The 12,865-nt window shown below is 36.5% G+C and overlaps 1 protein-coding gene across 1 annotated transcript in view; it reads left to right on the top strand.

The window, feature by feature from the left end:
- Positions 1-12,865, top strand: part of LOC136265341 (uncharacterized) — a 143,937-nt gene that overhangs the window by 33,951 nt on the left and 97,121 nt on the right. Inside the window, exons 5-9 of the mRNA XM_066060181.1 lie at positions 1,503-2,771; positions 4,443-4,733; positions 5,690-6,976; positions 9,069-9,368; positions 10,152-11,510. Of these exons, the coding sequence (XP_065916253.1) occupies positions 1,503-2,771; positions 4,443-4,733; positions 5,690-6,976; positions 9,069-9,368; positions 10,152-11,510 (4,506 nt within the window). The remainder of the gene's footprint in view (positions 1-1,502; positions 2,772-4,442; positions 4,734-5,689; positions 6,977-9,068; positions 9,369-10,151; positions 11,511-12,865) is intronic.

Below are 12,865 nucleotides of genomic sequence, written 5' to 3'. Positions count from 1 at the left end.
CTAAGTTCACTCTGTTATGCAATATCACTTGTTAATTATCTCTGAATATATGTGGTATATGTGTGTATTATTAATTCTACACAGAACGTGCAGTGTTCTTAGCAAATTCAAAAATATTACATTTGGTCTTCTTGAGAGGTTTTACCTAGCTCATACATTTTTTACTATATTAAGTGATTCTGTGGTGAAAATTTTATGCCATTAGGAGCTTCATTTTCTAATTTATGACACTGATTATATTGTGCTTGGTGCCATACAATGTACAGGAAATCCCTAAAAATTCCGTACTCAAAAATCACCGATCTATCAACTTCTTTTACTAATATCTCTTGATAGGAACCATCAATTGAGGTAGAGTTTGTACTAAAATGATTCTAAAAGATAGCACAATATTTGCCATACCAAAAAAATGTTTAAATATGTCAATTTGGTTGAAAATCCCTACTGTAACTCTATTGCTATTCAAACTATCAAAAGGCATTGCTATGATGGTCAGCCTATCTACGCACCAATTTTAAGTTATTTCTATACTCGGTTTACCCTGTAGCCATAATAGAAGATTGATCTTTTTTACATGAATAAATGCTCATAACTCCTTGAATATTTCAGCAAACTTGGTGGGTGAATCCACCGTTACACGCTCTTCATTTGTGCCAAAGATCGTGGCAATCGAGCTACACGTTTGTGTTTTATTGCATTTTTTGCAAAATGTGCGAAAAGAAATCAAAGCCCCTGTACGGCATAAGAAAATACGAAGGAATTACAACAAAACGTTGAATGCCCATATCTCACAAATGGCTGTTGCGAATGTAATCAAATTTGCTGTGTGGCCTACCTTACCTGGCAGACAGCTATAATGTAAAAATGGTGTACTTTGGAGAGGGGGTCATGGAGCTATGTATACGTGAAAGAGCTGTTTTCTTTCTTCCTGTCAATATACTCACGGTGTGGTGTGCTGGCTTTCTTGGCTGCACGACACACTACCGTGTGTCTTGATACATCAAGTGGTTGCATCCGTATTGGCATGGGTGATTGATCACTGCTATTAGCCTGATATGGATTGGAAGTGTTACATATTAGATGTAACATGGGGCATTCAGGCTTTTGTCTGATATGTATGCCCTCAGCCCTTGGCCTATCGGTCATATATATCAGGCAAAGCCCTCATGCCCATGTTACAACTATTACATCAAGAAAACTGCACATCAAGCAAGTATTAGCAAAAAGTCAAGTTTGCAATAAGTGTGCACCAATAGACATGCTATGATTTAAAAAAAACTATACGTCGCCCACAGAACTCAAACCATACCAAACCACAGCAACTATTTGATGCTAGGTGGGCACTCTAACAGTTGAACAATATGTTCTCAGCCTAATTCTCTACATACCAAGACTTTCATCACACTGTAGTGTACAAACAAAAGCTATGTATTAAACATATAAATACTGTTTGTAAATTTAAACACCTGATTTCAAATGTACAACCTTTTACAAACATGTAGTAATTGGTGAGTACTATTTGGGATTCTTCAAGGGATTTACTGGAGGAGAATTATCTATTATATTAATCAATACAATATCATCTGCTGCTAATTTCACTATTGAAGCTCCAATAGTCGGATATTACTACAATGGAGTAGTTGATAGTGGTGATGAAATTATTGTGAGTTTACCATTCAGTGTAGCAGTATTTCCTAATGATACAGAGTATAAAGGAATTTTCCTAAAAGCTGATAGCAATGCAGTCATAGTGATTGGTCAGAATGAGGCAAATGGGTCAAGTGACACATTCTTCGCTATACCATACAAGAGATCAAGTGTGATAACAGAGTATGTATATTATGGGATATCAGTAGCTGGATATAGTTCATCTTATCAAAGTGCAATACTGATAGTTGGTACAGAGGACAATACAACAATGAAGTTAACAGTTACACAAACAGCTACCACCAACACTGGTAACACTCTCTACACTGGCAGGGAATACTCATTTGTTATCAACAGATTACAAACATTTTATATCAGATCAACAGGAGATTTGACTGGAACTAAAATGGTTACAGATAAACAAGTATCTGTGTTTAGTGGTCATGAGTTAGCCCAGATACCACAGGACCTTTGTTGTGGTGATTTACTGATAGAACAAGTTCCACCAGTTACATCTTGGGGTAGAGTATTCTATACCATGCCATTAGCTACCAGGTTGTCCTACACTGTTAAAATATTAGCGTCACATAACTTAACTGAGATCGATCTTTACTGTAACAATATAAAAGAAGCCCATATCATCAATGATGGAGAATTTTGTAACAAAGTGTTATCACATGGAGAAGTCTGTGTAATTTACTCCAATAAACCAGTACTGGTGGCTCAATTCAGTCATGGTCTTGATGAAGATGGTATTGGTGATCCTATGATGATGATAGTTCCTGACACACATGAATTTTCTAATCGGATTTCTGTTACCACCATTCGTAATACAACTCAATTTGGTTACCAACATTATCTTAACATCATAGTATTGGCACAATACTATCAACCTGATATGATCCACTTAATATCAGGAGGAAGGAATATATCACTAAACACACAGGAATGGGTACCAATAAAAGTCAAACACACTACTGAAGCATATGTTACACAATTGACTATATCAGAAGGTGTAGCTGAAATTATCCATGCTAATGAGGCTGCTTTAATGGCAGCAAATATCTATGGATTCTCAAAGTATGAGAGTTATGGTCATCTTGGAAAAATGGGCTATCTAGCAGGTTTGTTTTGTTTGTATTTGTAAAAGTGTTTGAAAGGTCTCTTATTCAGACTCCATTATTTTGTTTGTGTGCAAAGTGACTGCAGTAATAATGTTTAATGATCACTGTATTTATACATACAATATTTTGTGGAAAGATGAATAAATTAAGGTATTGTAGTTAGCTAATTCACATCATGATTCTATTTGCTTTGCTGCTCTCATCACTTTCTTGAACTGGTAATAACATCTTACTTAACTGTATGGCATGTAGAGTTTGCTGAAGTTTTTTGGTAGTTATTAGTATAACTACAATAAAGTCCAGAAAGGTGTATTAGCTCAAAAAGACATTAAAGGCAAATTGCATAAGAAGCCAGTTACATAACAAAAGCCAGTTACATAACAAAAGCCAGTTACATAACAAAAGCCAGTTACATAACAAAAGTCAGAAACCTTGATAGACAGACTATAAAACAGTTGAGAAGATACTTCTGTGCATAATTTGTGGTTAAAGTGAATTTTCCTTAGTAGCAACATAGCAACATAATTACCAAATTACAAAATAATTCATGAATTACTAAATACATTAAATAAGTATCTGGTAAAATAAACAATTGCATATAAAGTAAATTATGTATATGCTTGATTAATTTCCTGTTTAGCTTAAAGGGAACAGTATTAACTGCATGGGTGTCTGGTTTTTAGAAATAGTACAACATCATTATGTTAAATATAATACTAATTTGTTTGGCTTTAGCATAAGCTATACACGTGTGACTGTTCTATTGGAGTAACTATTGTATTAGAGTACAGTATGTTGAGTCAGCCTTTCACCTACTAGGGGCATGTCACTATTTCATATTTTCACTGGGCTAGCATTATAATTTATAAATACAGCCAAACCAATAATAAGGGATGTGGTCATCAAGATTATTAATGGGTATGATCTTGAATTTGTTGTAAAGTTACAGTTATACAGTACTTCCGTACTGTATGATGTGTGCGTGTGTGTGTGTGTGTGTGTGCGTGTGTGTGTGTGCGTGTGCGTGTGCGTGTGCGTGTGTGTGTGTGTGTGTGACCAAATTTTTCATAATCGTTGATCTACGCACATATCAGTGATGTTCACTTTCCACCATGAATGGATAGCCACACCAATACTCTACACATTTGCACCACAGCCATGTCTCTGGTTTGATCAGGCTGCTTTTCATGAGTGGATTTCTAGGGAAGTATGCCAGCCACTGCAAATGTTCTGGCACATTGTAATGCCACTGGACAGCTGAAACATGAGACTACCTTGGACAGTTGTCCAGATATTTTCTACAAACATTTCTTTAATTTTCAGTGGCACAGGTGGTCTTGAGAGCCCAATATTAAGGCCGTCATGAACAGCTGAAACATGATACCGTCATGGTATCATGTTTCAGATACCGTCATGAAAAAAGGTGCTTAAAGTCATGGTTATATCAATAGTTAGCTTGCTATGGATTGAAGTGAAATGAACACTATGGATGGCTGCATTCATGGTGAAAATTTCATACTCGTAGCTTTTGACCTTCCCAAGCTACAGTATACTGGATTGAAATGTTTAAAAATTGCATATCTCACAATCTATTGATGTGTGTAGATCGATGGTTTTCCCAAATTTGGTCATATATTTTATTTATAGTCTGTATACATAAAATTGTTACAGATATCAGTCCTGAAGTGGCAAGTCAGACAGTATATGAGGGAGATTCAGTAGTCTTTAGCTGTCAAGCTACAGCTAAGCCAATTCCTAACCTCAGTTGGTACTTCAATGGTGCTCCGTTAAATGAGACCAATACTATAAAGTATAGAATAACAGAGTTGTCATTAAATGACATTGCCAAAAGTAGTACACTGACAGTAATGAATGCAGAGTCATCTGATTTTGGTACCTACACATGTAAAGCTGCTAATTTTCCATCAAGCGACACTAGCTCTGCAGTACTGATAGTCAATGGTAAGGATTCTCAAAAACTTTAGTTTTCAGTTTAGAAATTATCAATTTTGTTCTGTACGTATCCATTGGATGGATAAAAATATCCTTGTATGTGATCAGATTTGCAAAAAGAGGTCTTATAGTTTTTCTGAAATTCCAAGTTTGACTACTTATAACTCCTAGAAAATTTAACCTACCATCTTAACATTACACCAAAAGCTAAAGGCACTTTAGGAGTATAAAGAAACCAAATTTGAAATTTTTATCATTTCACAAACCAAGTTATCATTTTCACAAACTAAGTTATCATTTTTGCAAACCAAGTTATGGGTTGTCAGACAACAGTAATTGGAAAGGGCCCCCTATTCGCACATATAAATCACATCTTGTAACCATTTTGTTTCAAAATTTAACCATAATTTTGTTATTTCAATTATTTCTTGGTGTCTAACAGACTAACTACACAATTGACATACTTGCAGACAAGTGTGAGTATAAGAATAAAAAGCTATGGTGCTAAATTTTTGAAAGTCAATGAGAATTAGCTCTTTTATGCACTTTGAGAATGCATGCATTTTTATTTTCCCTCCTTATATTCACATAGCCAAAGGTGTGAATATGATATGCTCAAACGTATACTTTAGGAGTTAGGCTTAAATATTATACCCATACAGTTATTGTAACCAGCAGCAACCCCCAAATTTTGCTAGATTGTAGTTGGTAAATCGATAGCAAATAACTGCAGTAAATTATTCTAATAGTTACATTATTATAATAAGTACTGTATAAGTAATTTAGGCCACTGGAACAGGTAAAACTACAAATTTTCCATCAAGCTTATAATGGTGGTTATAGCACTATTTGCTGCAAAAAGTAATGATATTATGTAATGCCTTATTTATGTAACGCATTACGCCCAACACTGTATATACATGTCTACACTAATCTGCTTTTGATGCCACTAATTCATATTATAGTACCTGGTGAATACTACTTTGGATACTTCAGAGCTTTTAATGGTGGCCAACTATCAGTGATATTGATAAATACAATATCTACACCAGTAAACTTTACAATTGAGGCTCCAGTGGCAGGGTTTTACCATTCAGGAGTTGTTGATGGTAGTAATGAGACTATTGTAAATTTACCATTCAGTGTGGCGGTGTTTCAAAATAATAGAGACTACAAAGGAGTTTACTTGAGAACTGACAGTGAGGCAGTAACTGTGATTGGTCAAAATGAAGCAAGTTCAAATAGTGAAACATTCCTTATACTACCATACAAGAAGAGGCCAACTGTTGCAACAGAATATGTGTATTATGCAATATCAGAGCGTGGATATCATTCATCTTATCAAAGTGCAGTACTAATAGTTGGTACAGAGGACAATACAGCAATGAAGTTAACAGTCACACAAACAGCTACCACTAACACTGGTAACACTCTCTACACTGGCAATGAATACTCATTTGTTATCAACAGATTACAAACATTTTATATCAGATCATCTTCATACACAAGAGATTTGACTGGGACAAAAATTGTTACTGATAAACAAGTATCTGTGTTTAGTGGTCATGAGGCAGCCCAGATACCATGGAGCACATGTTGTGGTAATCCACTCATAGAACAAGTTCCACCAGTTACATCTTGGGGTAGAGTATTCTATACCATGCCATTAGCTACCAGGAGATCTTACACTATTAAAATGCTAGCATCACGTCACTTGACTAAGATTGATGTTTACTGTAACAATTTTAAAGCATCTTATACTATCAATGAAGGACAGTATTCTGGTAAAACATTATCCAGTCAAGAAAATTGTGCAATTTATTCAAATAAACCAGTACTGGTGGCTCAGTTCAGTCATGGTGGATATGAAGAGCGTGATTATATTGGTGATCCTATGATGATGATAGTTCCTGATACAGTTCAGTTTTCCAATAAGTTCCCAGTCACCACAATTCGTAACCCAAGTAGATCTGGCTACAAGCACTATCTTAACATCATAGTGTTAGCGCAGTACTTTCAACCTGAAATGATCCACTTAATATCAGGAGGAAGGAATATATCACTAAACACACAGGAATGGGTACCAATAAAAGTCAAATACACTACTGAAGCATATGCTACACAATTAACTATATCAGAAGGTGTAGCTGAAATTATACATGCCAATATTGATGCTTTGATGACAGTAACTACTTATGGTTTAACCAGTTATGAAAGTTATGGTCATCCTGGAAGACTTGAATATAGAACAGGTTTGTTATGTGTTATATTATTTCCATGTATGAGAGGGAGTTCAGAAGAACACAAGTGCTAAAGTCAGAACAAATCAAAGCGTGATATACACCTGTACACAATACTGATATTAAACAGTACAGTAGTACTGTTTAGTAGGGTTTCCTCCTAAAATGAATGGTTCCCACCACCAATTAAAATGCTACCATTAAGAAGCATTATAGAAATATCACGTGCATCAAAAACAAAGTGTCTTAGTGCATCTAGCAACAAATCCAGTATTAAAAACCAGAAAACATGTGGCCAAATATTGAGTTGAAAAATATTGTCAAAAGCTGATTTTTAGTCTGCCTGCCTGCCTGCCTGCCTGCCTGCCTGCCTGCCTGCCTGCCTGCCTGCCTGCCTGCCTGCCTGCCTGCCTGCCTGCCTGCCTGCCTGCCTGCCTGCCTGCCTGCCTGCCTGCCTGCCTGCCTGCCTGCCTGCCTGCCTGCCTGCCTGCCTGCCTGCCTGCCTGCCTGCCTGCCTGCCTGCCTGCCTGCCTGCCTGCCTGCCTGCCTGCCTGCCTGCCTGCCTGCCTGCCTGCCTGCCTGCCTGCCTGCCTGCCTGCCTGCCTGCCTGCCTGCCTGCCTGCCTGCCTGCCTGCCTGCCTGCCTGCCTGCCTGCCTGATGGCAGTTACAATGCTAGAGGCCAAATGAAGCACCACACAGCCACCATTTCATGCCACAATAACAAACTTACATGTGGTGAGTGTCTGGCTTCTGCACTTCGCTTGTCCTTGTATCTTCAATTACATGGTTGTCTTCCTCTTCATGCAAGAAAACCATACCAAGGCATAGAAACTACAAACTATTTGAAGTGCTTACATTACTGTAAGGAGTAGACACCTGTAGCTGTGCTTATAAAATTATTGCATGGCAACCATGCCATTAAATATATGATCAGAACAGGCCTCAATGCCCTTGAATGGTCAGAGCACAGCGACAATTCCCTTGATGATCTCACTGCAATCAGTGGCAGTTTTTTTGTAGAAAACAAGACTTGGCCATATTCTATTATGCAGAGCACTCACGATAAGCAGGTTTGAGATGAAACTGAGATGCTCTAATAAAGCAGTCACAGCCACATTTGGTAATTTAAAAATAGACTAGGGTTTAAGAGCTAAAAAGTAGTGAAAGAAGATATATAAATGATGATAGTTATTGCAACATACAGTAGCTATGTGGGAAAGTCCTTGTAACGGCATGCTACCACCATCTTTTCAATGCCAACATAGGAACTTTCCCACATGACTACGTTGTAATAGTTACCATCATTCATATAATTATATCTTTTTGTACTACTCTTTATCACTGGAATCCTACTACACTAGTTACTATTCAGACTTGGACTATAAGCTGATACCAACTGTATGACAACCAAGACACTGTAAAGGTGATATGACCACACTATTGGAAAATCAGCAAAAAAATCTATTTTAGTTCGACCAGCTTGACCAAAGTCAAAAGGCTAGAGATTAGCATTAGTTAACCTTGCAACAGGTGCTTTTTTTAATTATGATGTTTTTTCTCACTGGACAGTTTTTGCCTTTGCCTTGATTGTACTAAGGTTCTTTGAGACACAGAATGTGATGGTGAAAAGTTCCTGTGCAGGCCTACAGCTGCCTTTTCAATTTATGTATGACTGCTTAATTTGAGGCCTGTTGTACAAATCAGTCTTTTCATTATTACCACTTTGTATAGTGCTGTAGCTTCTAAACCTCACTGAAACTGTGGTTGACCATTCCTTTAGCTATCTATAAGTGTAAAATGCACGAATGTGTGGGTTATTTGCAGTATTTGTGGCTAAACAAGGTATTTAATTTGCAGATTCATTTGATATTACTTGTTTCAGTAATTTCTATTGTAATAATTTTTACTACGTAGCACAACATTAAACATATGTACGTAAGTCCTTTATTTATTTGACATGCTACATTTGGCATCCAATATATTCAGACTATCCCATATTTCCTTGGGGTAATATGGCTAACTTGCACAATTACTATGCACTTTATGTGTACCGTATAATATACAGCTGTATGTAAAGCTATAACATTCATCATGTTTATAAAGATGCTCCAGTTATTGATGTTGGAGTGATTGATCAGACAATAGATGAAGGAGACGCAGCTTTCTTCACTTGTCAAGCTACTGGTACACCAAATCTTAACATCAGTTGGTACTTCAATGGTGCTCTAGTGGAGAAGACAAACACTATGAAGTATTTGATATCAGAGTTGTCATTGAATCCCACTACCAAAAACAGTACCCTAAAAATTTTGGATGCAGATTCATCCGACATTGGCACCTATACATGTAATGCTTCCAATATACTGTCTAGTGATACTAGTTCTGGAATGTTGGCTGTTGATGGTGAGTCTGTTAGTCAAAAGAGTACAATTTTACTGTTTGTATACAGTCATTATGTACTTATGTTTGTGTTATTAATAAGTTACATGATCACACATATCTGTGGTAAGATTATTTTATTTGTTAATGCCGGGAACTATCTGGAGCATACAAATAACTGTGATGGCATAATCTCCTCTTCCCTAGATACATACTACATCACTCAGGTGCACTCACCTAATAGATAAAAGAGCTACAGGCTATAGTTTTACACACTGTATTTTAAATTAAAACAGATTTCTACGCATAGTATATTATAAATCATTAACTAATTTACAAAGAGGTTACTGTACTAAGCAATGTACTTGAGGTTACTAATAGAGGGCTAGTTGAACAATGATAAACCCTAATGAAAAAACGAGAAGTCATGATTGTTACAGTAAGTACTGGCTGAATGCAGGGGAATTCCTGGATCCCAGGCTGTGTGGCTCCTCAAGCACTTGCCTAGACTGCAATTTTTATAATTTAAAAGTTATAAAATCGTAATTTTTTGGTATATAGTCTGTATTGTATACAATTTTTAAAATTGGTATATAATTTTTATTTGCTTGTATAATTTTGAAACATTTCCACCAGTTTGGTACTGGAGATTTTACATGAAAGACACAGCCTGTGCATAGTCATTGTAGAGATACAAGTAGCCTATAGCAAAAATAACAAGACAGTGTGCTAATAATATTCATCCACACCTTGTTTGTAACTTCTGAAAACACCTGTAGTTTTATTGCATGTTCTTTTTACATGTAGTAATTGGTGAGTACTATCTGGGATACTTTGGAAGTTTTATTGACGGACAATTATCTATCATACTGCTAAATACAATATCATCTTCCATCAATTTCACAATTGAAGCTCCAGTAGTAGGATATTACTACAATGGAGTAGTTGATAGTGGTAGTGAAGTTATTGTGAGTTTACCATTCAGTGTAGCAGTATTTCCTAATGATACAGAGTATAAAGGAATTTTCCTAAAAGCTGATAGCAATGAAGTGATAGTGATTGGTCAGAATGAGGCAAATGGATCAAGTGACACATTCTTTGCTATACCATACAAGAGATCAAGTGTGATAACAGAGTATGTGTATTATGGGATATCAGTACCTGGATATAGTTCATCTTATCAAAGTGTAATACTGATAGTTGGTACAGAGGACAATACAATAATGAAGTTAACAGTCACACAAACAGCTACTACCAACACTGGTAACAGTCTCTACACTGGCAGAGAATACTCATTTGTTATCAACAGATTACAGACATTTTATATCAGATCAACAGGAGATTTGACTAGAACTAAAATTGTAACAGATAAACAAGTATCTGTGTTTAGTGGTCATGAGTTAGCCCAGATACCACAGGACCTTTGTTGTGGTGATCTTCTGATAGAACAAGTTCCACCAGTTACATCTTGGGGTAGAGTATTCTATACCATGCCATTAGCTACCAGGAGATCATACACTATTAAAATATTAGCATCATATAACTTGACTGAGCTGCATTTGCACTGTCACAACTTAGAAGCATCTCATATTGTTAATGAAGAATCTTACATCATAAATGAAGGCGAATATTCTAACAAAACATTATCACAACAAGAATATTGTGCAATTCGCTCTAATAAACCAGTACTGGTGGCTCAGTTCAGTCATGGTGGATATGAAGAGGGTGATATTTTTAGTGGATATGAAGAGGGTAGTGGATATGAAAAAGGTAGTGGATACGAAGAAGGTGATTATATTGGCAACCCTATGATGATGATTATTCCAGACGCATTTGAGTTTTCTAATCAGATTGCTGTTACCACAATTTGTAATACAACTCAACCTGGCTACAAACATTATGTTAACATCATAGTGTTGGCACAATATTATCAACCTGATATGATCCACTTAATATCAGGAGGAAGGAATACATCACTAAACACACAGGAATGGGTACCAATAAAAGTTGGGCTCACTACTGAAGCATATGCTACACAAGTGACTATATCAGGAGGTGTAGCTGAAATTATCCATGCCAATGAGACTGCTTTAATGGCTGTAGTTATCTATGGATTTTCCAAGCATGAGAGTTATGGTCATTCTGGAAGACTTGTCTATGGAACAGGTTTGTTTAATGTATATGTATGAGTGCCTAAAAGTAAAAGATAAATCATTAACTTGTATATCATGTATTAATATTACTCCTTGCTTTTACCCTCCTCTACCATTGTGCCTGGACACAGAGTAGATTCTGGAAGATGCAAGCACCCAGTCTAATGATTGGGTGGGGGTTTGTTAAGTATTCAGGAGGCTCCAGCTGCAGGGGGTCTATTGAATCAGACGAGTAGGGGTAAACTACCTACCCACTAGAAAAGGAGCATAATTTGTAGGTGCAAAATGGGATTTATGCTTCATTTATACAAAATAGACCAACTTATAGGGCCACAGAAAGACAGTTCACCTGTAGTGATCCGTCTTTCTACCCATATAATTAGAAAGAAAACAAATTTGTCCCATCAGTTGGATTCATAATAACAACCTCTTGCACACAAGTCAGGTGCTCTACCACTAAAACGATTTGTTCTGTGATTTTCAAAGAATTGTAACTCAAGTTTTCTCTGCATCATGGCATGTATATTATAGAGAGCAAATGAAAGCATGTGTGAACTTTGATGATAATCTTAGGTGGTGAAATGAAAGTGCTTTGTTTTCAGCATCAAATGTGTTCATACAGGCAGGATCTATATGCAATATTAGGTAACATGACAGACAAAAATGGTCAGACAGATGGATCATTTTTCAGTTTATATCGTGAACATTGTATGGAAATTGCAGATACGTTACTACGTCATTACACAATTAGTATAAGTAATCACACACATTTGAGTGCAATTTTGGCTGTTACGAGTACAAGTATTCCATAATTGCATGAAAATGTGTGTGATTGCCTACTAATCATATAGTGACCACCCGTAGTACACATCCTCCTATTGAGTTTATGTAGCCGTTAGATTCTAACAGGTGATTGTATCATTCTTCCAGCATTTAAAAGGCTTCTTAATCTGATTGGTTTATTATTACACCATCTGCTGTCGCACTATAAAGGTTTCACACATCAGCAAGTCTGATTGGATCAAAATGTCAACATTTGCTGCACTTAACAGGCTTCTATGGTCAGCTTGTTTGGTTGGCTATTCACTATATCACTTTATTGTTGCACTTAAAAGGCTTCTGTGATTCTGTTGTTTTATTGGCTATTTTACAGTGCAATTACAGAAACAAGACATGCAATTTGGGATTAACTGCACTCCTACTATTGGGGCTAATTTATGGCAAACTAAACCACTGTGTGATTAGACAACTAATCAATCAATTATGTTATCCTTTGTGGCGAGTTTTTCCAATTTGGTGTGGGACTGTACTGCAGATAGCAAGGCTTGTTAATTACTTAAAAATACCTAGATGGATCTTAAATACATA

The sequence above is a fragment of the Dysidea avara genome, chromosome 1 (assembly GCF_963678975.1).
Source record: "Dysidea avara chromosome 1, odDysAvar1.4, whole genome shotgun sequence".
Taxonomy (NCBI): domain Eukaryota; kingdom Metazoa; phylum Porifera; class Demospongiae; order Dictyoceratida; family Dysideidae; genus Dysidea; species Dysidea avara.
Note: the sequence above shows the minus strand (reverse complement) of the source record. Positions and strands in the feature narration are given on the sequence as shown.